We start from the raw sequence: 27368 nt of genomic DNA on the forward strand, positions 1-27368 counted from the left end.
TCCGGTGGCGTACCACAGGGATCCGTGCTGGGTCCCCTATTATTTGTCATTTATATAAATGACATAGATGGCTATGTTGGGGGTAGGATTAGTAAGTTGCTGATGACACAAAGATTGGCCGGGTGGTTAACAGTGAGGTTGAGTGTCTTGGGCTACAGGAAGATATAGATGGAATGGCCAAACGGGCAGATAAGTGGCAGATGGAATTTAACCCTAAAAAGTGTGAGGTGATCCACTTTGGAAAGAGTAATTTGACATGGAAGTATTCAATGAACGGCATGACACTAGGAAGTTCTGAGGAACAAAGGGACCTTGACGTGTGTGTCCATAGAACTCTGAAGGCGGAGGGGCATGTTAGTTGGTGGTGAAAAAGGCATATGGAACACTTGCCTTTATCAATTGAGGCATAGATTACAAAAATAGGGAGGTCATGTTGGAGTTGTATAGAACCTTGATGAGGCCACAGCCGGAGGTACTGTGTGCAGCTCTGGTCGCCACATTATCGGAAGGATGTGATTGCACTGGAGGGGGTGCAGAGGAGATTCACCAGGATTGCCTGGGATGAAACATTTAAGTTCTGAAGAGAGGTTGGATAGTCTTGGGTTGTTTTCGTTGGAGCAGGGAAGACTGAGGGGTGACCTGGTCGAGGTGTACAAGATTATGAGGGACATGGAAAGGATGGATAGGGAGCAGCTGTTCCCCTTAGTTGAAAGGTCAGTCATGAGGGGACACAAGTTCAAGGTGAGGGGCAGGAGGTTTAGGAGGGATATGAAGAAAAACTTTTTTACCCAGAGGGTGGTGACGGTCTGGAATGCGCTGCCTCGTAGGGTGATGGAGGCGGGTTGCTTCACATCCTTTAAAAAGTACCTGGATGATCACTTGGCACGTCATAACATTCAAGGCCATGGGACAAGTGCTGGTAAATGGGATTAGGTAGTTGGGTCAGGTGTTTCTCATGTGTCAGTGTAGATTCGATGGGCCAAAGGGCCTCTTCTGCACTGTGTGATTCTTTCAATAAACTCAGAATGATTGATTTATGATGAAATCAAGCTAATTTTTTATAAAAAGATTCAAGAACTAGTTAACACACAATTTTTCATCTGGAAGTGTAACTATCTATCCCTTTTAAAATATCCCAACACACACACAAACAAAGGACAAACAAATAGGGTCTCTGCAGAGATGGGCGGTTGAAAACACTTTATAAAAAAGGATAAAGTTTGAAGGACTTTGATACCATTGATCTGGTGCATGGGCTGCTAGCCCCAGTAGATATCTGGAGGTTCTCACTAATGGAGCTTTGGCATGAAGGAGAATAGAGCCGGATCAATCCTCCACTTCTCAGCCTTTTGGGTTTCCACATACAGACAAGTTCCCCTGAGATGAGGATTCCTAGCTGGATACTGATAACCACACTGTATTTCAAGCAAGGCAAGGAGGGTGAGCTGAGCAGCTTTTCCCTTTCTCAGTTCATTCACAACTAAGTTCAAAACATAACTCATCTCTGTGAGGTGATTTCCAGTAAATTACTCAGGCCTTTGCCTTTAAAGCAGTTTCTTTTTCCAGCTATAAAAGTAATTACAGTTTAAATGAGCGAAGAGCTCTGCTCCTCAAGTGCTATGCTGGTCATTTACCTGAAGTCATGTGATTTCTTGGAAAAGGCATGCTTGCTCACGGTCCATGGTAAACTTATGACTTTTTTAAAATAAAAAATCTAGGTCTGTTTCCAGGTCCAAATAATGCAATGTCCTTCCAAAGTTTAAAAGACAATACAGTTCTGGAAGACATGGTTTCCCAACAGGAGTGAGCTGGAATATGGCATGGACCATGGCTGACCCATGGGCCTAAACACTGACACAGACAGGATGTGTCAAACAGCCTCTTCCTTTGTTGTAATGTTCTACAATCCCATAAAGACGATACCTCTGACAACATGGCAATAATGCAACACAGCATTAAAAGTTGGACACACAATAAAGTTAGCATAAGTCCTGAAAATGGGGTTTGAATGTAACCTGCTAACAGAAGTGGGTGTGCTGTCAACTCAGCCAAAGACACAGTGGTTCTGTGGTCAGATTTTCAGCAGCAACACACTGACCTGACTGTACACACAAACAGCAACTTAAAGGTCAAGTCCGTCTCCCCATAGCACGCTCTCAGGTTGTGCTCCATTCTCAGAAGCAATAAATCCCTAGAAATAAATGTACTTCAGTTATTCCCCTCGACTGCAATTGGCATCAGGTTCAGGCCTTTGCTCGGGGCTTTGGTTTACTGGGTCTGAGAAAACCTTTGTTTGAGTCGGAATTAAATCCCGTCTCCAGTATGTATCATGACATCATCAGAACCAGACAAGTGGATGTTGCACAAGGTAGCACAGACTGAGAACCTTATGACAGGAAACTTGTCTATTGTGGAGATCAAAGAAGGAACTCAAACAGACAGAGAAGTTCTCATAGAAACTTTTATTGAAAGAGGAGCTTTAGGAACTGGACTTCTAGTTCCAGGTTAAAGTTTCAATTTTTATTTAAACTTCAAATTTTTCCTAAAACTCAGCTGGACACTGGAACTCTGTAGAGTGACACTGATTGGCTCTGGTCAGCCTGTTGGGCTTTTGGAAACAGTCTCAAAGCTGTCAAGGGCACGTCCTTGTGGCGCTCAGCGACCTTTTCATAGCAAGTCGTAGAAATAGTCCAGTCCTTGTCCCAGTTCCCAGATAGATATCCCAGTGCTCAACTCTTTAGCCAGTTCCAATCTCGCCTGGATAGACTGTAAAAGAAGAGTGCAAGGGATGAGTAATTCTGCAGTACACACTTCATCGTGCGCTGTGGTTTTCACCATCAGTGCCTCTGACTGGTTACAATGTACCACCTTCTCTTTTGAAATACAGTCTGAATGTGGACCCAACAGAACTACATTTCAATCACACCAAACTCAAATACCCGTTCACTGGCCTACTCTGTCCCCCGGATACTAGTTGCTCATTCAGGACAAGTGTTGGGAGATTCTGAGCTCTTTATTCAGCATCCAGTAAAGCTGTGGGATACTGCCCACTTACTCCACCATCTTACCTCTTACACACTGACCATCAACTTGTCTGGAATTTTGAACAATCAAACTACTTCTGATTGACACTCACTACTCTTATCGAACATATTGCAGTGATATGTTTCAGCACAGGAGCTGTCAGTCTCGGGAGACAATACTTCCTTGGACCTTGTCAGGAAATAAACACTTAAAATTGAGAGTGGGCAGTGGATTTAAAAAAAGAGACAATTTATTTTTTAAATGTTAAGCTGTCTCCATCTCTGGCCACCGTTAACTGATAACTTAAAGCTGCATAACTGGAGGGAAAAGAGGCATCTTGTAGAAACAGACACTAAAAGGTTCAGGAAAATATTTTCAATTGACTAAAGACTGCTGATATTTGGAAGAAATGAAACCATAAAGATGGCATAAACTCACTGAGCAGCTCAAGCTACAGGTTCCAGTTACTTCAGTTTCTCACCATGAGTTTCCATCGGACAGACCAGGAGGCTCTCCACTTTGACCAGCAATCTATGTTAGGTTAGCCAGTAAGAAGCTGGATGAGGCTCAGTGCCCCTGGATTTAGGAGGGAAAAATCTGTGTAGCTGGTGATTGTTAGGCAGTAAACCTCACTGACAGTAAATGTATTGAGTGAGCAAAGGATCATGTTCATTTGTGATGTCTTCCACAGCTGGACAGTTTGCTAAAGAACACAAGGTGTGTGGAGTTGCAGTACAGCATGTGTCCTGAATTGGGTAGGGGGGCAGGTGAATGGGGGAAAGGAAAAAGTGCATGAATAAACTAGCTGATTCAGCAGAGTGCAGCATGTATTTGTGCACATGTGTAGGTGGTCAAGTGTGCAGCCATGTGCGCGGGTGGGCACGTGTGAAATCGGGCATGTGTACATGTGTGTGAGCTTGAGCGTGCATCAGCTTGTATGTGTGTGAGTGTGCCTATGTGAACGTGCATCAGTGCGAGCATGCTGCATGGGTGTGTTTCCACATGCATTTCTGTATATGTTTACATGCTGATTTGCTTCCGTTTGTGCCATTGTTCTGGACTAACACTGTGTCTCTCAGGCTGCCAGAGTCCATATGACGGCTTGTCCCATCAATCAATGACAGGTTAGATAAACCACCTTAACGCCATGGGACAAATTATGCCATTACAGCATCAGCCATCAATCAGACTGCTTCAAAATACAGAATTTGGTTCGTAACACAGACTTACTAAGGAAATAAGAACGGTATTGAATAGTGAATTCTGAATACAAAGCTCAGGCTCGGCAGTGTTCCAATTCAATAACCCACATTTAGCATGTTAAATATACAAGAGTCTCCCATGGTGTTTCACATAGCAGAGGAAAGACTTAATAGTAGTGGAAGAAATCTGAATGCCAAAGCATGATCAAAACTATAGGCTTTGAGGGTGCAGAAAGAAGCAGCAAGATCAAAAAGCATTAGTGAGGGAGCACCAAGAGGCAGAAAGTGGGCAGGTGAAAGCTTAGCCACAAAGTGGAGCAAAGCAGGAAGCTGAAGGGCATTGATACACTTACAGGCATGGGGAGAGTGGTAGAGAACATTGTGAGAGGATTGAAGAATATCAGCAAGCATGGAGAAAGCGGTAGAGAGCATAGAGAGAGGTTTGGGGTTTATCAGTACAGGGAGGGAAGGGGAAAGACAACAAAAGACCATTGCAGGAGGCAAAGGGAGAGAGAGAGCATCGCAGGAGCATTGAGGAATATCAGTACAGGGCAGGCACGAGGAGAGAGACAGAGAAATAGAGAGCATCGGAGGAGGATTGAAGAATTTCTGTGCAGGGCAGGCATGGGGAGAGAGGCAGACAGAAAGAGAGAGCATCGGAGGAGGACTGAAGAATATTTGTACAGAACAGGCATGGGGAGAGAGACAAAGAAAGAGAGCGTAGCATTAGGATTGAGAAATATCAGTACAGGGCAGGCACGGGGAGAGAAACAAAGACAGCGCCACAGGAGGAATGAGGAATACACAGGGAGGTGTAAACATCATAGAGTAGTTATAATGGGGGACTTTAATTACTTGTATATAAACTGGGATAGTGGTAGTGTAAGGGGCTGTGAGGGACAAGCGTTCCTAGATTGTGTTCAGGGCAATTTCTAACAGCAGTATGTGGCCAGTCCAACAAGAAAGGAGGCATTGCTATACCTGGTTCTTGGGAATGAGGTGGGCTAAGTAGATCAAGTGACAGTGGGGGAACATTTAGGGGATAGTGATCATTGCATTATAAGGTTTAGGATGATGGTGGAAAGTGACATTGGTCAATCCAGAGTAAGTATAGTCAACTGGCAGAGAACATACTTCAAATGGGGCAAGAAGGAGCTGGGCCAGATAGGCTGGAACCAAAAGTTGATGGGAAAAACAGTAGCTGAACAATGGGCTACCTTCAAAGAGGAGATGGTTTGGGCACAGTCAAGGTTTGTTCCCTCAAAAGCGAAGGGTACGGCAAACAAATCCAGAGCTCCCTGGATGACAATGGAGATAGAAATTAAGTTAAAAGAGAAAACGTGTACTTATGACAGGTGTCAGGTAGCAAATATAATTGAGAATCAAACTGAATGCAGAAGATTCAGAAAGGACGTGATAAAACAAATATGAGAAGCAAAGAGGGAGTATGAAAGAAGACTGGCAGCTAACATAAAAGGAAATCCCAAAGTATTCTATAAGCACATCAATAGTAAGAGGGTGGTAAAAGGAGGAGTAGGGCTGATTAGGGACCATAAAGGGGATTTGCACATAGAGGTAAGAGGCATAGCTGAGGTGTTAATTGAATACTTTGCATCGATCTTTACCTAAGAGGTAGATGCTGCCCAGGCTATGATGACAGAGGAGGAAACTCAGTCACTAGAAGGGTTTAAAATTGATGAGGAGGTGGTGTTGGACAAGCTGTCGGTACTTAAAGTTGACAAGACACTGGGACCGGATGAGATGCATCCAGGAATATTGAAGGAAATGAGAGTGGAAGTTGCAGAGGCACTGGCAATAATCTTTCAATGTTCCCTGGATTCGGGGGAGGTGCTGGAGGACTGGGGAATTGCAAACATTACGCCCTTGTTCAAAAAAGGTTGTAAAGATCTGCCCTGCAACTACAGACCAGTCAGTTTAACTTCGGTGGTGGGGAAACTTCTAGAAACAATTATTCGGGATAGAATTAATAGTCACGTGGAAAAATGTGGATTGATTTGGAAGAGTCAGCATAGTTTTGTTAAAGGAAAATCGTGTCTAACTAGCTTGCTAGAGTTTTTTGAAGAGGTAACTGATGGTTGTTGAGGGCAAGGCTGATGGTGTGGCGTATATGGACTTCCAAAAGGCGTTCAATACGGTGCCACACAACAGACTTGAGGAAAGTTATAGGTCTTGGAATAAAAGGGACAGTAGCAATGTGGATACAAAATTAGCCAAGGGATAGGAAACAGAGTAATGGTTAATGGGTATTTTTTGGGGTGGAAGAAAGCTTGTAGTGGAGTTCCCCAGGGATCGGTATTGGGACCCTTGCTTTTCCTGATATATCTAAATGGTCAAGATCTTGATGTGCAGGGGACAATTTCAAAGTTTGCGGACAACACAAAACTTGGGAGAATTGTAAACTGTGAGGAGGACAGTGTAAAACTTCAAAAGGACAATGACACATTGGTAGAGTGGGTAGATAGGTGGCAGATGACAATGCGGACAAGTGTGAGGTGATGCGCTTTGGTACAAAGAACTTGGAGAGACAATACGAAATAAAAGATACTATTCTAAAGGGTGTGCAGGAGCAGACAAGCCTGGGTGAATATGTACATAAGTCATTAAAGGTGGCAGGACAGATAGAGAGGGCTGTTTCTAAAGCATACAGTATTCTAGGCTTCATTAATAGGGGCACAGAGTACAAGAGCAGGGAGTTACATAAGGCACTGGTTCGACATCAGCTGGAGTATTGTGTACAGTTCTGGGTGTTACACTATAGGAAGGATGTGAATACATTTAGAGAGAGTGTGCAGAAGGGGTTTACGGGGAGAGAGACAGAGACAATGAAAGCATCGCATGAGAATTGATGAATATCAGTACAGAGGAGGCACAGGGAGAGACAGGACAGAGAGCATCGCAGGAGGATTGAGGAATATCAGTACAGCACAGGCATGGGGAGAGAGAGACAGAGACAGCGTCACAGGAGCATTGAGGAATTTCAGACTAGGTCAGACAGAGTGAGAGACAGTGAGAGTGTCACAGGAGGATCGAGGAATATCGGTACAGGGCAGGCAAGGAGAGAGAGAGAGTTTTTAATTGAATCCAAATTCACCATCTGCCAAGGGATTTGAACCCGGATCCCCAGAGCATTAGCCTGAGTATCTGGATTACTAGTTCTGTGGCAATACCACCGTACCACCACCTCACCTAGACAGAGACGGAGAACGAGAGAGCATTTCAGCAGGATTGAGATTCATCAGTGCAGGGCAGGCACATGGAGAGAGACAGAGACAGAGAGAGCATCACAGGAGGATAGAAGAATATCAGTACAGCACAGGCACAGGGAGAGAGACAGAGAGAGCGGCAGGGGGATTGAGGAATATCAGTACAGGGCAGGCACAGGGAGAGAGAGAGAGAGAGAAAGAGAAAAAGAAAGCATCACGTGAGGATTTTTAAATATATCCGTTCATGTGATGTGGGCATCGTTGGCTGGGTCGGCATTTATTGTCCATTCTCAATTGTCCTTGACAACTGAGTGGCTTGCAAGGCCATTTCAGCGGGCTTTTATGAGTCAAGCACATTGCTGTGTTACAGACCAGGTAAGGACAGCAGATTTCCTTCCCTAAAGGACATTAGTGAACCAGATGAGTTTTTATGACATTCAACAGTGGTTTCGTGGTTTCATCATTAGATTTTTAATTGCAGATTTTTTATTAAATTCAAATTTCACCATCTGCCATGGTGGGATTTGAATCCGGATCCCCAGAGCATTATCCTGGGTATCTAGAGTACTAGTCCGATGACGATACCACCATGTCAGCACCTCCCCTAAACAGAGATGCTGTAAGAGAAAGCGTCGCAGGAAGATTGAAGAACATCAGTACAGGGCAGGTACTGGAAAAGAGATAGAGATGGTGAACATCGCAGGAGGGTTGAGGAATATCAGTACAGGGCAGGCACGGAGAGAGGCAGAGAGAGAGAGAGGGAGAGTCACAGGAAGCACAGGGAGAGAGACGGAGAGAGCATCGCAAGAGGACTGAAGAATATCAGTACTGGGCAGACACAGGGAGAGAGAGAGAGACACACACAGAGAGAGGGAGAAAGAGAGAGACAGGGAGAGAGAGAGCGGCAGGGTGATTGGGGAATATCAGTACAGAGCAGGCATGGGAAGAGAGAGAAGCATGAGAGAGAGGGGGAGAACATCATGGGGGTGCAGGGAGAGAGAGAGAGAGACAGACAGAGAAAGCGTCACAGGAAGATTGAGGAATATCAGTACAGGACAGGCACGGAGAGAGAGACAGGGACAGGGAGAGCAATGCAGAGATTGGAGGCTAAGAAATCAAGAGTATTGAGGGGTAAAATAAACTGCAATAGGGAAGTATACAAAAACAATTTGAAATTGTATTATAAAAGAATCTGTTGGTTGCAAAAATTAAATAAAGAACTAAAGTAGGAGTTAAGGAGTTTCAAGGGTAAACCACGTAACAGATGTACATATAATATAAAGATAACAATCTATAAGCAGACTGGAAATAGAATGCAGGGGCAGCTGAGATCTGTTGCCTTTCATCCCTGAACCACATGAGAACAGCAGGACACTTCAAGTTAACCATGGGAGCAGGAACTGCCTCCTGCCGCTCGAGTTAGGGATTTCTGAGCTTGAAGAGCAGCTGGACTCAGTGCAGGTCATTGCGGTTGGGAAGGCTGAAAATGTCCTGGATTTGACATTCCTGGAGGTGGTCAGCCAGCGGCTATGAAGCATTCAGGGCAGTAAGTGAATGGTCATCCTTAGGGATTATCATATTTACCAACTAAGTTTCAATAGCCCAAAGCAGCAGAGAATTTGGAATTTAATATCCCTGGCTTCAAGGGATTCAGAGATAGGGATGGGAGTGGTAGCAGTATTGATAAAATAAGCTATTACAGTACTGGAAAAGGATGATGTAGTGAGGGGACGCACAAGGAACAATCAAGCATAAAAGTATTTTTTAAAATTTGTTTATGGGGTTCCAGCATTCATTGCCCATACCTAATTGCCCTGATTCAGAGGGCATTTAAGACTTACATGTAGGCCAGGCCAGGTAAGGATGGCAGATTTCCTTACCTAAAGGACATTGGTGAACCAGATGGGTTTTTTTGACAATTGATTTGTAGCCATCATTAGACTCTTAATTCCAGATTTTTACTTAATTCAAATCCCACCATCTGCTGTGATGGGATTCAAACCCAGGTCCCCATAGCATTACTCTGGGTCTCTGGATTACTGGTCCAGTGACAATATCACTATGCCACAATCTCCCCATAACCGGAGGAGAGCTAATTGCAGTGAATGAAGAGTAATCAGGCCAGGGTGGACTACAACTAAAAACTGGTAGCCAAAACAGTGATTAGAATCATAGAATCGTTACAGCACACAAGGAGGCCATTCAGCCCATCATGTCTGTGCTGGCTCTGGACAGAAGCCATTCCACTGTCACTCCCCAGCCCTCTCTCCACATCTCTACACTTTCCTCCTTTTCAGGCATTTAGAAAATTTAGAAGATGTAGAAAAAGTTATGGCACAGAATGAGGCCGCTCTGCCCATCCTATCTGTGCCAGCTGAAGAACGATCCACCTGGCCTCATCCCATTCCCCAGCACGTTTTCCAACAATTCAACAATGGTAGGTCTTTGGAAGAAGCAATAATGCAGATACAAACATTCCATCTGCATGTGCTGGTTCAACATTGGAAAAAGCAGTGGCATAATAGTAATGTCACTGGGCTAGTAACCCAGAGCTAATTCTCTAGGACATAGGTTCAAATCATAACATTGAATTCAAATTCAGTTAATGAATCTGGAATATAAAGCTAGCCTCAGTAATGGTGACCATCAAAGTATCATCGATTGTTGTAGAAACCCATCTGGTTCATTAATGTCTTTTAAGGAAGGAAATTTGCTGCCCTTACCTGGTCTGGCCTACATGTGATTCCAGACCCACAATAATGTGGTTGACTCTTAAATGCCTCTGAAATGGCCTAGCAAACCATTCAGTTCTACCAAAGCGCTACAAGGTCTAAAAGGAATTGAACTGGGTGTACCACCTAGCATTGACCTAGGCATCGGAAATGACAATAGCAAACCCAGACCTGTCGACCTTGCAGAGTCTTCCTTGCAAATTTGTAAGTAGGTGGTAACTTGTGCCAAAATTAGGAACGCTGTCTCACAGACTAGTCAAGCAACTCCTTTACACTGGGGAGACTAAACACAGACTGGGTGATGGCTTTGTGGAACACCTTCACTTAGTCTGCATGACCCCCAACTTTCTGGTTGCATGTCATTTCAGTAAGGCATTTTGTTCACATTTCTGTCCTCGGTTTGCTGCAATGTTTCAGTGAAGCCCAATGCAAACTGGAGGAACAGCAACTTATCTTCCGATTAGGCACTCCACAGCCTTCAGGACTCAATATTAAAGTTCAGAAACTTCAGATCATGAACTCTGTCCTCCATTTTGATTTTTTTTCCCCCCACAAGGGCCAGTCTGTAACTCGTTCTTATGTTTTGCTTTCAGAGAGCACCGACCCTTGCTCTGCTACTAACACATTCTGCTATTTGACCTTTTACGCCACTATTAACACCTGCCTTAGTCTTTAGCATTATCATTATCACTCCTTTAGTCTTGTGTCCAAGACATCTTTGTCAAATCTCTCGTGAGCTGCCACCTATCCCTGACCTTCTATTTTGCTTCACCCCCACTTCAACAGTATAAAGTCCATTACATTTCTGCCTCTCTTCAGTTCTGAAGAAGAGTCATGCGGAGTTGAAGCGTTAACTGTTTCTCTCTCTCTACAGATGCTGCCAGACCTACTGAGTTTTTCCAGCATTTTCTAGTCAAGCAACAGTCTGACAGAGTCATACTCACAGAATCATACTTTACAATGTCCCAGGCATCACCATCCCAGGGTATGTCCTGTCTCACCCGTAGGACAGACATACCAGAGGTGGCAACACAGTAATATATGGTCAGGAGTTCCCTGGGAGTCCTCAACATTAACTTTGGGCTCCATGAAATCTCATGGCATCAGGTCAAAATTGGGTAAGGAAACCTCCTGCTGATTACTACCTTCCACATAATCCCTCAGCTGATGAATCAGTACTCCTCCATTTGAACATCAATTGGAAGAAGCACTGAGGGTGACAAGGGCCCAGATTGTACTCTGGGCTGGGGACTTCAACATCCATCACCAAGAGTGGCTCAGGAGCACCACGACTGACCGAACTGGCTGAATTCTAAAGGACAAAGCTGCTAGACTGGGTCTGCAGCAGATGGTGAGAGAACCAGCAAGTGGGAAAAATCTGTTCGATCTTGTCCTCATCAATCTACCTGTCGTAGTTGCACATTTTCACGACAGTATTGGTAGGAGTGAGCCCCACACAGTCCTTGTGGAGTCGAAGTCCTGCCTTCACATTGCGGATACCCTCCATCGTGTTGTGTGGCACTACCATCATGCTAAATGGGATAGATTTTGAACAAATCTAGTAACTCAAAACCATGCATCCATGAGGTGCTTTGGGCCATCAGCAGCAGGATTGTATTCAACCACAATCTGTAACTTCATGTCCCCTACTCTACCATTACCACCAAGTCAGGGGATCAACCCTGGTTTAATGAAGAATGCAGAGGTGTCAACCTGGTGAAGCTACAGCACAGGACTACTTGTGTGCCAAACAACATAAGCAGCAAGTGATTGACAGAGCTAAGCGATCCCACACCAATGGATCAGATCTAAGCTCTGCAGTCCTGCCACATTCAGTCATGAATGGCGGTGGACAATTAAACAACTCGCTGGAGGAGGAGGCTCCACAAATACCCCCATCCTTAATGATGGAGGAGCCCAGCACATTAGTGCAAAAGAGAAGGCTGAAGCATTTGATTCAACCAGAAGTCTCAAGTGGATGATCCATTTCAGCCTCCTCTGGAGGTCCCCAGCATCACAGATGCCTGGACAACATTCCGGCAATAGTCCTGAAGACTTGTGCTCCAGAACTTGCCACGCCCGTAGCCAAACTGTTCCAGTACAGTTACAACACTGGCATTTACCTGGCAATGTGAAAAACAGCCCAGGTATGGCCTGTGCACAAAAAGCATTACAAATCCAACCCGGCCAATTACCGCTCCATCAGTCCACTCTCTATCATCAGTAAAGCGATGGAAGGGGTTCATCAACAGTGCTATCAAGCGGCATTTACTCAGCAATAACCTGCTCACTGACATGCAGTTTGGGTTCCACCAGGGCCACTCAGCTCCTGGCCTTATTACAGCCCTGATCCAAACATGGACTAAAGAGCTGAACTCCCAAGGTGAGGTGAGAGTGACTGCCCTTGACATCAAGACCGCATTTCACCCAGTGTGGCATCAAGGAGCCATAGCAAAACTGGAGTCAATGGGAATCAGGGGGAAAACTCTCCGCTGGTTTGAGTCATGCCTAGCACAAAGGAAGATGGTTCTGGTTGTTGGAAATCAATCATCTCAGTACAGAAACATCACTTCAGGAGTTCCTCAGGGTAGTGTCCTCAGCCCAACCATCTTCAACTGCTTCATCAATGACCTTCCTTCCATCATAAGGTCAGAAATGAGGGTGTTCGCTGATGATTGCACAATGTTCAGCACCATTCGTGACTACTCAGATACTGAAGCGGTCCATGTCCAAATGCAGCAAGACCTAGACAATATTCAGGCTTGGGTTGATAAGTGGCAAGTAACATTCTTGCCACACAAGTGTCAGGCAATGTCCATCTCCAACAAGAGAGAATCCCCATCACCCCTTGACATTCAATGACACCACAATCACTGAATCCCCCATTATCAAGATCCATTAACCAAAAACTGAACTCGACCAGCTTATAAATACTGTGGCTACAAGAGCAGGCCAGTGGCTAGGAATCCTCTAGCGAGTAACTCATCGCCTGTCTCCCTAAAGCCTGTCCAGCAACTACAAGGCACAAGTCAGGAGTGTGATGGAATACTCTCACTTGCCTGGATGAGTACAGCTCCAACAACTCTCAAGAAGTTTGACACTGTCCAGGACAAAGCAACCCTCTTGATTGGCACCCCATCCACAAACATTCACTCCCTCTACCACCGACACACAATAGCAGCAGTGTGTACCATCTACAAGATACACTGCAGGAACTCACCAAGGTTCCATAGACGGCAGCTTCTAAACCTAGGTCCTCTCTACCATCTAGAAGTTCAAGGTCAGTGGGTGCATGGCAACATCACCACCTGGAAGTTCCCCTCCAAGTCACTGACCATCCTGGCTTGGAAATATATCGCTGATTCTTCACTGTTGCTGGGTCAAAATCCTGGAATTCCCTTCCTAACAGCACTGTGGGTGTACCTATGGACTGCAGTGGTTCAAGAAGGAAGCTCATCACCATCTTCTCAAGGGCAATTAGGAATGGGCAATAAATGTTGGCATTGCCAGCAACGCCATGAAAGAGTAAAAATGATAAGCAATGGCAAACACTTAAAGAAATAATTGATTATTCACAAAATAGATAAATTCCATTAAGGGATAATAACCCCACAAAATGATTTAACTGTGGCTAACAAGAGAAATTAAGAACAATATTAGATTAAATGAAATAGTTTAGATGCATTAGGGGTGCCAGAGCACTGGAGATCTGCAGAGGTACACCAAGGTTCAAAAAGAGAGAGAGAGAGAGATAAACACTGCATTATCACACTAAATGCCAGTGGTGGCAAACTTTCACAGGCAAAACTCAGGGAAAAATTAATTGGTATTTGACAAAGTAAACAAAAGTCAACATGGATTTATTCAAGTTAATAAGTTGTTTGATGAATTACCAGAAATGGTTGATGGTAGTGTGGTTCACATTGTGTATATGCACTTTCAAAAGATCACATACAGATTTGCTAGCTAAAGTGAAGAGTCAGCAGCTATATGGATCTCAAAGTGACTAACAGGCAGAAATCAGAGAGTTGTGGTGAGCGCTGGACTGGAGGAAGTATATAGTGCTGTTCCCCAGGGATTGGTAATGGGACCACTACTCATATGAATGATCTGGACCAGGGTATACAGTTAATAATTTCAATGTTTTTAAATGGCATGAAAGGCGTAAGCAATGAGCAGGATTGTAACAGACTTCAGGAGGATTTGGAGAGGCTGGTGAAATGGGCAGACACGTGGGAGGTGAAGTGTGAAGTGATAGATTATTGTATGAAGGCTTGCATTTATATAGCAACTTTCATGACCACAGGAAGCCTCAAAGTGCAATGAAGCAGTTTGAAATGTAGTCAATATTGTAGAATACATGGTAACCAATTTGTGCACAGCAAGCTCCCACAAACAGAACGTGATAACGATCAGATAATCTGTTTTGAGATGTTCATTGAGGGGTTAGTCAGGGCACCAGAAATAACTCCCCTATTTTTCTTTGAAATAGTGCCATGGAATCTTTCGAATCTACCTGAGAGAGCAGGTACTTACTTGGTTTGACGTCTCATCTGACAGATAGCATCTCCAACAGAGCAGTACTCCCTCAGGAGTGATACTTGAACCCACAAACTTCTGTTTCAGGTGAGAATGAACCATGGCTGACACTAAGGCAATATAAGCTAAATAGAACAATTTTAAAGGAGGTCCAGATACAGAGACAATCTTAATTTTTTGTAGTTGAGAAGGCTGTTAAAAAAGCAAAGAGAATCCTTAGCTCTGTAAATGTTTATTTAGCATACAAAAGCAAAACTTTATAAAATATTGTTCGATTCCAGTTGGAGTAGTGTGGCTAATTCTGAGCACCACACTTTAAGAACGGTGTCTCAGCCTCAGAGTTGGCGTGCTGGAAATGTACTAAGGTGATACCAGGGATGAGGGACTTCAGTGACATGGGGCTACTGGAGAAGCTGGGATTGTTGCCCTTCAAGCAGAGAGGGTTAAGAAGAGATTTGATAGAGGTGTTCAAAATCATGAATGTCTCTGACAGAGCAAATAAGGAGAGTGTGCTTTCAGTGGCAGAAGGTTCAGTAACCAGAGAACGAAGATTTAGGGTGATTGACGAAGGAACCAGAGGAGACATGAGGAAACCATTTTAAATGTGGCAAGCTGTTGTGAATGCGGATTGCACTGGTTGCTCAAATCAGACTCCGAATCCAAAGGGAACTGGATAAACATTTGCAGGAAAGAACATTTCAAGGCTATGAACAAACAGCAGGGTAGCTGTTTCAAAGGGCTGATAAAGGCAGGAAGGGCTGAAAGGCCTCTTTCTGTGCTGTGTCAGTCTATGATTCCATAGTGTGCTGCATCTTGTGAGGGTTACAGGGGGGTGTCCATTATCAAAGGGATTGAGGAGTAGAGGTGACATTGAAATTTTCCAGTTCAGATTTAGCCCAACCAGGAATGAGGGTATGTTATGGAGCCTGACCAACATTACTGATATACTGCACAGGCACAGAGGGCTCATACAGGAGTTTGAAACTTATTGCAGGAATTCCTAATGAGATTCATTAACTTTCTTACCTTTAACGTCGGGTAAAACACAACATGTTTCCCACCCTGGTGCCTAAAAAAAAAATTCTCCTGTTCAGAGTGAATGTTTGACAATGATTCGCAATCCCCCATTAACCCTTCCATCAGCCACACCCCCTCAACCACTCACCCATTACCCCCTCACCCATTAATCCCTCTATTAGCGACCCGCCCATCAGCCCCTCCATCAACCACTCATCTATTAAACCTTCCATAAGCCACTCATCCATTAACCTCTCCGTAAAGCAATCACCCTGTAAATCACTCACCCATTAACCCATCCATAAGCTTCTCAGCCCCCACTAACCCCTCTATACCCGCTCATTCCCCATTAACCCCTCTATTCCATTTCATCATTCATTAATCCCTCTAAAGCCTCTCATCCCCCATTAACTGCTCTATATTTGACTCACTCATTAACCGCTCTATACCTGCTGATCACCCATTAACCTCTCCGTACCCTCTCATCATTCATTTATCCCTTCTATACCCTCTCTTTACCCATTAACCCCGCTAATTGCTTAGTAGTTTTTGAAATTTGATGTTTCAGCATAGTAGCGTTGAGGATAGGCACCACGGGGAGAATGGTGAGATCTAGCACAGAGGGTAGAGGCGGCAAGTAGAGAAGAACACAGGAGCAAATGATGTCAAGGAGCTTTAACGATTGATATGCTATTTAAGAGAATTTTTAAAAAAAATGCTTACCTTTTATAATTAAAGTAATGTTCAGCAATTTGCTCATCCCAAAGGAGCTTTACCTTGTGATCTTTCAGAATCTCGATATATCTAAAAAAAATAAAACCATCATTGATCAGCTAATTCTGAGCTCTGAGATGAAGCCTGCTAATAATTAGCATGTTAGCTCTCAGTCTGTAGTCCTACTCCCTCCAAGCTTAAGCTCCACTTAGTGCTATAATGTGCCTTACTGAACTTGCATCCACGCAGAAATAGTGAGTCTGTTATTATCATTATGGGTATTAGATGAGGTTATTCGTAATCTTGAATTTCAGATAATCCTGGAGGTAAGGCTGTTAGCAAACTTTACAAGCATTGAACATTATACTAACTACATTATACTGTACTAAGTACAGGCTTAGCACGAGGCTCTACATAGAACTCTCAGCATACTCTGTTGTCATGTGAAGAAGCCCATAGTCTTCCTCCCACCAGAAATTCTGATGATGGCCAAACCATTCTGAAGTACTGTGGAACAGTAGCTCAATAGCGCTAAATTGGTATCCAAAATCAAATGAAAGTACCTTCCTAAAAATAATCTAATAAATGTCATCCTGTGATTTTTTAGAAGGGTTAGAAGGCCTCTTTTGGCTTTTCCATTTGCTTGTGGGTACCTGGGTAAACTAGTTGTATGGTCAAATCCACAGAATCTGTAAACGTCTTGAATACTAGATGATCTCAGTTGTTTCTCCTCTAACTTTTGTGTTAGGAGCTTTTTGATGCAGCATAGCGATTTAAAATGGCCTCTCTTCTTGCAGGAATGGCACTCTGTTTTGGCAGGGTGCTCTTCACGCCACTGCAGCCTTTTCCAGCTACAATGAAAACATTGAATAATGGTGGCTGCCATGTCTTTGTCACTCTTTCCCGGTTTTGAATTAGGTCGCTGCTACTTTTATGTCCTGCAAACTGTACTACGTCAGCCGCTTTGCTCCATGAGATTTCCTTCTCACTTCAAATATAAATCTGATTTTGGTTCTCACTTCTGCCTGCCTTGTTAACTGCACAGCCTTCAATAGGGTCACATCTTCCCTAGACTGTATAAAATCTGATAAAAGTTTCCTCTAAGAGACCAACAATGCGATCTCGAATTAATTTGTCTTCCAGGGCTCCATCTTCACAATTCTCAGCTAGCCAATATAAATTGTTAATGAAGGAATCTACGCTCTCTCCTGGTCTTTGGGTATGTCTATTGAACTTTGTCCTCTTGAAAATGTGTTCCTTCAAAGGCTAAAATAAGTATCAAATACTTTGATAACCTCTTCATACGTCGCCGTGACTTTGTTTATGCCCTGTCTGACCATTATGTCATCTGCTCTATTGCCTATAGTGTAGAGTAAGATACTGGCCTGCTCATTGCTAGTCCTGAAGCGGTTCTGTATCTGGCAAACCTGCAATTCCAGATCTGCCACATCTCGGCTTGATCTGGGCCTTCCACATGGTGGAAGCACTCTGGTAAAGGCAGGATTTTCTCCATGGTTTCCCTTCACTGTCGTCCTTTTTGGAATTGCATTGGTAACTTTCTCGCACTGTCCTTGCCTAAGAATCCCTTCTCTTGAGGCTTCTTCTAGTCACTGGGCTTTTCACTTGTTGCTTGTTTTGTCATGTTCTCCATTGTCATCATCTGTTATAATCATTGTGGGTCTTAGAGGGGGCTGTTCATGATTTGGGCTCTCAGATAATACTGGAGGCAAGACTTTTGGTAAAATTTATCTTTTATTGAACATTATATATATATTATTGGCTTAGCACAAGGCTCTTCATAGAACTCTCTCTCTCTCCATGCTCTGTTGTCATGGATCTTACATCACTGACACTATAGACTATATATTTATATATTTAACATTAACCCTCTATACTAGAGCTCTCTTAAGGCTTGCAATTCAATTTAACCCTTAAACCTACAGAAGGCTACATGGTCATGTATGTCCTCCTGCTGACGTATGAAGGACATAGATAACTTTGGATGCAATTGTAGGAACTACAATGCAGGAGTGCATTCAGCCCGTCGTGCCTGCATCAGCTCCTTGAAAGAGCAGTCGTGCCTAGTCCTACATCTCTGCTTTTTGCCCATAAATAGAATCAGAGAAATAGTTGTCTAAAAAAATCTAAACAGGTCACGACTGGGGCAGACAGTGCTGCCATGTCACTGGGCCAACACATATCAAACTTCAGATTTAACTATTCCTCAGTGCATCACTCCCTCATTGTTCTCCTGCCTCTGCCAGGTTCACCCTCACTCCCAAACTACAAGCAATGCTACTCCTTGACCTTTTCTTCACATGAAGAGGGTATGGTGTGTGAGGTCGCTGCAGAATGGTGTGATACCCCATTCAATTCTTGTACGAGCTCACTGTCTGTAGTCGGGTTGCTCAGCACTGGGAGACCTGGCATCACTTGGTGGTTCAGACTTTCATGATCTGTTCAGCATACAGTGTCAATGAAGCACCATGAGATGACAAGCTGGAGGCTGGTAAAGCCACAGTGGAGTCAATGGGAACAGAGCTATCTGCTGAATGTGACGAGTGTCGAGTACTCAAACTTTCCTGGATACAACACATGAATACACGGACATTCACTGCTCAAGGAGCCATACTTATCTTACTCACAACCATATGAACCATGAGACACCAACACCCCATCAAACTAAAAATTAATAAAGCAAGGGTGAAATGTAAGCAGAGGAAGTGAGTTTCTCTTTTAGAAAGCTACAGATCATGCTGTCACAGACACCTCCCAACAACTGTAAACTATTCATTTTGGGAATGATGCATTTAATTCGTCTGTTCACGGATTCTCCAGCAAGCATTAACCAGTGACCCTCCACCCTCCAGACAACGTAGCTTGATGTTCAGCTCGAATGTGCTGCACCCCACCCCCAAAATATCAGAGAACAACGGCACTCAAATCACCGGTCAGGAATCAACAGCTACAGGAGAGGCAGAAAGGATTTTATGGCAAGGGTGGAAATACTCACTTTCAATGTGTTTGAACACAATTTCATACTGAACTTACTGCATTGTAACAGGGCATCATTACAGATAGCCTGTACATGGCAAAAGTGAACATTAACGTCAAATATAAGGAAGGAAACAATGAAGCAGGGCTCTATGAGCAGTCTCATTGGTCCAGATCTTTCTGTCATGTAGTGTGCAGGGCCTATTGTCTGGACAAGCAGCCTGGGATCCCAGTTTGGCACATTGCCAGTAAAGTCATGCTCCTTTTGGACTTTGCAAGTTGAGGACACACTCCTTCAGGTTTGGGTTCAGCTCAATGCCAGATATGTTATTTTTAATATATCAAAATAATTAGGGCACTTCTTAAAACGCACAATATTTAAAATACACTTAACACTGTTATAACGGTTTTAAAGCCTGCTGGGCTCTGACCCTCAGACATTAATGCTACCCAGCTCCACTCCCACACACCTCCCCCCGCACCAGCTCCTCTCCCCCTCTGCACCCTCCAGCCCCTCTCCATTCCCCTGACATGTCTCTCCCACACCCTTGGCTCCCCTCCATCCTTCCATCAAGTGCTGTTTCCAACATAGGTGGGACAGGCAAGCCAGGGGTGGATGGAGGAGCTGGGGATAGTAGTGAGGTAGTGGTAAGGAGTGATGCAAGCTTAATGCTCAAACACAGACTGGACAGAATCAAGAAATCCAATACCTCTAAATCAACCTGAGAAAATGAACAAGTTCGTTGTAGCATTATCAACGGTTAATTGACAATAAGAAGTTTGAATAATAAAGTATGATCAATTTCTACTCTGACCAGCAGAAAAATGATTAGCTATCAAATAGCGAATATTAGGAGTCAAAAAGTTCCAAAGATATACTTTCAACACAAAATGTAATACTTATTGCACATTTCTGTACAGGAGGCAGGTCTCACAGTGTAATAATTACTACAGAGTACTGTACAGGAGGCCAGTCTCACAGTGTAATAATTACTACAAAGTACTGTACAGGAGGCCAGTCTCACAGTGTAATAATCACAACAAAGTACTGTACAGGAGGCAGGGTCTCAGTGTAATAATTACTACAGAGTACTACTGTACAGGAGGGAATGTCTCACAATGTAATGATTACTGCAGAGTGCTATACAGGAGGCAAGAACCAAAGACGTAGTGGTAAGGTTAGGAAGGTTACGGAGATCTAGGAGCACAACAGTGGCATGTGTGTTTATAACATGTATACAAATGTAATAAAATCGCACCCATTTCACATCTCTTGTGTCTGCATCATTTTTATCCAGAGCTGTGTTGCAGTCAATCAGGTGTGATGCCACAGTCCCTCCCCCGACTTAGTGATACGTCGCTATCATGGGCCTCTCACCAAAGTAGTGTGCTTCCATATTACCGCAGTGTGTGCCCCTTTAGCACATCATCCTTGACATCAGTGATGTTTCGATCTTAATGTTAAGCGTACTTGTGGAATGAACCTTGTTCACATGCTTTGCAGGGTCATCTCATGTTTATTCTTGGCTGTGTAAGATTGAGGTCAAGATGTTCTCCTAACTCATCTGCATTCGTGAAAAGTGAAGGTGCCGTGTACAAGGAGAGATGTGTTTGTGCCCTGTCTCTCGGCAGTGTTTTCATGCTATGAGCCCACACTCACGGCTCAAGTGCGCTGCTGTCAGCCAACTACATTTTCGACTTTCCGTTGTATACCTGATAAGCTGAACAATAAGTGGGGGCACCTTGCCACCTCAAGGTGACGAAGCTCGGCCCCTCTCAGCCACATTATTCTCCCGGTGCTTGAACGTCCGACCTTGTGTCTCTCTCACCCTGTAGTTGTGTATCTTGCAGGGACAAGGCTCCCATCACAATCTAGGGATGCAGTGCTTTGTGCTCCCTCACCTGAGCACTAGCCGAGGTCACTGATGCTAATTTCAAATGGTCATTTCTGGCAGGCAGCATCTGGAAGTGAACATGGTTGCTTGAGACAATGTGTAGGGGAGCAATGGAGTAGGACCGAGGATGTACTGAAGCTGAAGTGTGTTATTTATTCACAATGACATGTGCATTTTGGACTTGGCAAGGGCCAGGTCCAAGGCTACAAGAGGAGGCATTTTAATGCCTGGCAGGCAAGTGCTTGATGTCTTCATGCTCAGTTGGTCTGCATCCATTTCAAGCTGAGGATAAATGCAGCCTAACTGAGAGTGCCGGATGTCAGTGTGACTTGGAAGAATGCACCAGAGATAACTGAGTCATCTATAAATGAATTCGCAGTGGAACATTATTAGCTGCCTTGTCCCAAGTGTGAATTATCTGATTCACCATTGATGCTACACAGAGTGTGTAGTTCCATTGCTTCAGGTGGGTATATTTGAGGAGCATTGTTACATTGAAGGCATGCAGCTACAAAACCACTGAGGATCGACTGACAGCTCCTGGCTTTTGTAGGCTGCCGTTGCAACTGGGATGCTGGAGAGATGCTTAACATAGAAACATAGAAACTAGGAGCAGGAGTAGGCCATTCGGCCCTTCGAGCCTGCTCTGCCATTCATTATGATCATGGCTGATCATCCGACTCAATAGTCTGCTCCCGCTTTCTCCCCATATCCTTTGATCCCTTTCGCTCCAAGAGCTATATCTAACTCCTTCTTGAAAACGTACAATGCTTTGGCCTCAACTACTTTTGTGGTAGTGAGTTCCACAGGCTCACCACTCTCTGGGTGAAGAAATTTCTCCTCATCTCAGTCCTAAATGGTTTACCCTGTATTCTCAGACTGTGACCCCTGGTTCTGGAGTCCCCCACCATCAGGAACATCCTTCTTGCATCCACCCTGTCTAGTCCCATTAGAATTTTATAGGTTTCTATGAGATCCCCCCTCATGAGCCTGGGCTTCATTTATCTTGAAGACGCTGCATCTTCTGACGTCCGATGCCTGGTTGCCTTCCTCCAGTTAGCACCTCAGCAAGGCCACATGCTGCCGAGGGTTCATCATTGTTCAAAGTCTCAGGAAAATGTGAACCTGATGTGTAACTATTCACTCTTGTGCATGGGTGAAATGAGAGGAGTTGCAATGCTGATGCTCATGCTGGCCCAGGTTGGAGGTTACTCACTGCAACTCATCATATTCCTGGTGGAACCTGATGGCTATCAGGGGCTTAGGTGCATATCCGCCTCGCCTGGCCCATGCTATGGCCTCTTGCTCTGCAGCTTCGTCTTCCTCAAATTCATCACCCTAATCTCCTTCGAGGTCTTCCTCATCGGAGGGCTCATGCAACTTCTCCATCTTATCATTGAGCAAGTCCTCCCGCCCTTTGCAGCGTCAGGCTGTGCACTGTGCAGCAAGCCCCAATGATCCAGAAGATTGTCTGGGGAGTGCACTGGCGTGCTCTACCAGATCTGCCCAGGCATTGGAATTGCATCTTTAGGATCCCTATGGTGTGCTCCTCCAATGTTCAGCGAATGCCCTGAGCCTCATTGTACCTTCTCTCTGCAGGAGACTGTGGCTGCTGCATGAGCATAATCGGCCACGTCCTTTCTGGGTAACCTTTATCGCCGAGGACCCAACCCTGGATCCTGTGTGGTCCCTTGAAGAGGTCCAGGATCTGCGATATACACAAAATGTATGAATCTTGGACACTTCCTGAGTATCTGGCACAAACTGGCAGGATCAGTATTTTGTGGTCGCAGACCAGCTGTACATTGAGTGGGTGGGAGCCTTTCTGCTTTATATATTGCAGTGCCTGTAGCCAGAAGGCTTTTATAGGCACAAGATTGCAGTCAATGGCACCGTGCACCTATGGGAATCCAGCAATCTCAGCAAAGCCCAGTGCTCGGTCATCGTGACTTGCTTGATCTCTGTCAATGTTGATGTAATTGTGAGCCTTGGCAAAAAGGGCACCTGTGACCTCATGTATGCATTTGTGGGTGGAGGTTTGAGAGATCCCACAGTGATCCCCAGTGGAGCCCTGGAAGGAGTCACCAGCGTAGACGTTGAGTGTAGCCATTACTTTCACAGCCACCGGCAATGGATGCCCTCCCAGTCCCTGAGGTGCCAATTCCTGGGGAATTTGGCAAATGTGAGTCACCAGAACCCTGGATATGTGTAGCAGTCAGCGACACTGGTTCTTGTTCATCTGCAGATAAGACATGCAAGTTCTGTAGACCCTGGGTCTAACGAGCTGCCTACACATGATGCCTTTGAGAGCCTCATCCCCTCCAGGCCCTACTGGCTCTTGGTCTAGAGGGTCTTGCTCCTCCTGTTGGTGATCCAGGTACCTCCATCGCAATCTTCTCCTTCTTCTCTCTGTAAACGATAAGGCTGACAGTGATAAATCCAGCCTCCAGATTCCTGATGGTCTCCTCTCTACATTATCAATGAGAAAGAGACAAGTGTGAGCATTTGTCTCCAAGGGTCCTCTTTGTGTCAATGTCTCATCAGTGAATGTGGGTTCAAGGGCTTTTTCCCTGTGTCGAGAGTACTCCACTCTGAAATAACCAATGCAGCATGCGTATCAAAGTTCCCCTCCAGCCCGCCACCACCCCCAAAACATTACAGACTGCTATGACATTGCTTTGGCCAGCCAGTTGGATGTACTGCTTTCAGCTCAGGGACCGGGAGCCTCATTCACTGCACTCTCAATACTACACCCTTGGGTAACTGTTCATTCCAGAAATGAGATTATTTGAGGGGTGCCTGATGCTTCTCTTCAGTGAACTATCCTGCACCAACTTTCTATACAGGCTTCTGGAGCTTATCCATTTGCCCAATTGCTACGGAGTTCGTTATTACTCTGGGGAGTAATAACACTGCGAACAGGGGGTTAAAACAAGGAGATCAATTAGTGCCACTTTGTGGGATTAGTCTCAAATGAATGGGCATTATTGCTTCACTTTCTTGATTCCCTGCATTGTCAGTGAAAGGTTCCTAGCATGTCTCAGCTATGCCTCTCCCCCCATTTGGAAATGCACAGTCCGGTTGTGTGCCAATGTAATCAGCCCACCACCTCCTCCCCACCCTCCACCCAGTGCATGCATCAGCCCTCCACTCCACCCACAGAGCCCACAGCAGAGCTTCTCCTCGTTTAAATTTGTACTGCACCATCACTGCAGGTTGGAAGGTGATGGTGCAGAACTCTCACTGCCAGACGAGCTTTGACCATCCCTGTGTGAGTATGGAAACCCCTCCCATTGTCCCCGAGGAACTTCATGTTCAGGTTTCTCTCCCTCATAGATGGTCCTCTGTATTCCCTGATCCTGTTGCACTTCTATTGCATGTAAGTTTGTTAGCCCCTGAACATTTTGAAGTGGATTTGCCTATGGCCCATGTGGACCTCACCTATTTCCATCTTGAGGCCACTTACACTGTTCAACATAAACCTCGCGCCTGCCCCACCCCTGCACACTCCTCCCCAGTCATGTGCCTGAGTGCAACCTTCCCCACTCGTAACCTCCCATACAGGACTACCCCTGCAGCCTTTTCTCCTGTCTGAGGCTACTTGCCCTCCTTCCCCAGTACAGGTCCGGCCCTGCAGCCCCTCCCCATGCCTCAGGCCAGTTACCCCCTTCCCCAGTGCAGCCCTAACCCTGCACTCATTAAAAGCCACACCCGCCTTACCGCTGGTCTGAAAAGTGGTGCTGCCTGCAAAGCCTGGAGCTGATTCCTGCAAGTGCTGCGCAAGGCAAGGTAGGCGAACTAACCTCGAAGTGATGAGTAGAGTGCAGGTCACTTATATCCTGTTGTGAGACATTTTGTTCAAATTGTACACCGATGTGGCCTTATGATCCAGTCTGGGGGGTGGGGGGGGGGGTGATTCTGGCAAACAGGGCTTATAGTGAGACAGAAATGTATTAAAATGATGTTCCTGACGTGCAGCAGCGGGAAAAGCAGCCCATCATTGACAGGTGGAGCAGACGATCGCAAGCTGGTTTCATGACTATGTCAAACTGATTTTTGGCCTTCTAGTGATATTTTCCACTCCTGCGGACAGGGGTGGAAAATCTCGGCCTATGTCTTTGTTAGGGTGATCAGATCTAAACAATTTCTCTCCATATGTACCACAAGTCCATCTTTGTTCTTGTGGCTTCTTCTCACATTCAGATAAAGAGCCTTTAATTTTTGAAACTACTATTGTTTGCATGGGCTTTATTTGCTGATTCTCTGCCCTTCCTGTTCCACTCTGCTCATCTTTCTCCAAATCGCCCTTCTATTGTCTCTATTTTTCACTTTAGATTTCTAAATCACTCTTCATCAGAACTTTATCCTCACCACCCACCCCACTTTAGTTTAAATCCTTGTCCTCAGGCCTACTTAGACCATTAGTCAGGACACTGATCCCAATCCGGTTTAAGTGCAGCCCATCCCAATGCAACAGCTCCCTCTACCCCCACTACTACTGCTAGTGCTTAATGAATCAAAACCCCTTCTGTCCATACCACTTTAAACCATGCGTTTAAATCACTAATGTACCTAATCCTGTGCCAATTGGATTATGGCTCTGGTAACAATCCAGAGATTATTATCTTTGAGGTTCCATATTTTAATTTGGGCCCTAACTCCTCAAATTCTCTCAGCAGAATATCATTCCTAGTTCTATCTATATTGTTGGTTCCTATACAGACCACGATAACTAGATCTACCTCTTAGCTGTGAGGTATCCTTCACCCTGGCACTGGGCAGGCCCCTGGTTGCGGCTATAGAGAACAGTATCTATTCCCTTGACTATATGGTCTCCAATCGCTACCACATTCCTTTTCACTCCCTCCAACTTCATGCAGGCGCCATGGTTCTCCTCTTCATCCACCCTGCAGCCCTCCTCCTCATCCACCCTGCAGCCCTCCTCCTCCTACCTGTTGGACAAAGTTAGGGGCTGAGGATCTTCCATCATCAGCTATTGGAGCTAAAACAAATACAAACAGCAGGGTCTTCCTCCCCCCCACACCGAATTCCCACTTGTACCTAATTCCCGACATTGCGCTCAGTTCCCGGATCTCACTGTTCCCAGATCCCTTTGTACTGCCCCAGGAAGATGTGCCAAAATCCACACTGGCGCTCACTAAAACCAATGTAGAAAGGTTAAGGGGAACAGCTGCTTCCATCATCTGTAGCCCTTGATTAAGCCACAGGTTGTAAGGTACTCTTGTCCAAGGGAGAACTGGTCAACAATCTGTAGCTGGAATGAAAGCTAAGGAAAATTGTACTGCTGTCTCGCCAGGCTTCAAAAAAAGTGTTAGTCCTTGGCAAATCGCGCCATACTCTGCATTAACATGAGCTCTTTGAGGTAAATGGAGCAGCAACCATTCTGTGTTCGAGTGAACAAGGCTAAAAGAGACTGTGGCCAAAGCAACCAAAACATGCTAGTCAGTCAGAGCCCAAACCAGGCCACAGTGGAGAAAGGGCTGAATAAAAACCAATTTCCTCCACAGAAAGATCCAGCTTTTTAACTGAACAATGCTTCATTTATTTGACAGAAGCAATTTTCCTCATTTTGGAGCTCTCAGTATCCATTAGGGTTGAAACTCGTCAACTGGAGAGTCCCTGCAATCTGTCAGGGATTCCACATGTTGTGACCCAGTTATCTGGAGCTGACAGACATCCTATTAATTTACCAATGAGTCACAGACACTGCATACTCTCATTAGCAGGAATCAGGATAGTTATTTGCTCAGCGCTAAATTTCTAGCCAATAGAACCCAATATGATTAAGTAACTTCATTACCGACAAAATACAACAGTCAAGGACTTAGAGTAATAATTACTGCAGAGTACTGTACAGGAGGCAGGATCTTGCAGTGTAATAATTACTGCACAGTACCGTAGAGGAGGCAAGAACCAAAGACATAGCAGTAAGGTTAGGAAAGTTACAGAGATCTAGGAGCACAACAGTGGCACGTGTGTTTATAACATGTATATAATGTATACAAA

General features: G+C 44.8%; 1 protein-coding gene across 6 annotated transcripts in view; it reads right to left on the reverse strand.

Moving 5' to 3' along the window:
• Positions 1-2447: 2447 nt before the first annotated feature.
• The window catches only part of chid1 (chitinase domain containing 1), a 132890-nt gene continuing 107969 nt past the window's right edge, over positions 2448-27368 (reverse strand). For 2 of the 6 annotated variants that reach the window (XM_041198460.1, XM_041198459.1), the window contains 5 exons: positions 16462-16542; positions 15748-15790; positions 14719-14913; positions 5444-5524; positions 2448-2766 (listed from right to left, as the gene is read on the reverse strand). In XM_041198460.1, the coding sequence (XP_041054394.1) occupies positions 2668-2766; positions 5444-5524; positions 14719-14913; positions 15748-15790; positions 16462-16542 (499 nt within the window). In that variant the 3' untranslated portion in view covers positions 2448-2667. The remainder of the gene's footprint in view (positions 2767-5443; positions 5525-14718; positions 14914-15747; positions 15791-16461; positions 16543-27368) is intronic. The other 4 variants (XM_041198461.1, XM_041198462.1, XM_041198463.1 and 1 more) reach the window with 4 other exon arrangements.

The sequence above is a fragment of the Carcharodon carcharias genome, chromosome 10 (genome assembly GCF_017639515.1).
Source record: "Carcharodon carcharias isolate sCarCar2 chromosome 10, sCarCar2.pri, whole genome shotgun sequence".
Classification (NCBI taxonomy): domain Eukaryota; kingdom Metazoa; phylum Chordata; class Chondrichthyes; order Lamniformes; family Lamnidae; genus Carcharodon; species Carcharodon carcharias.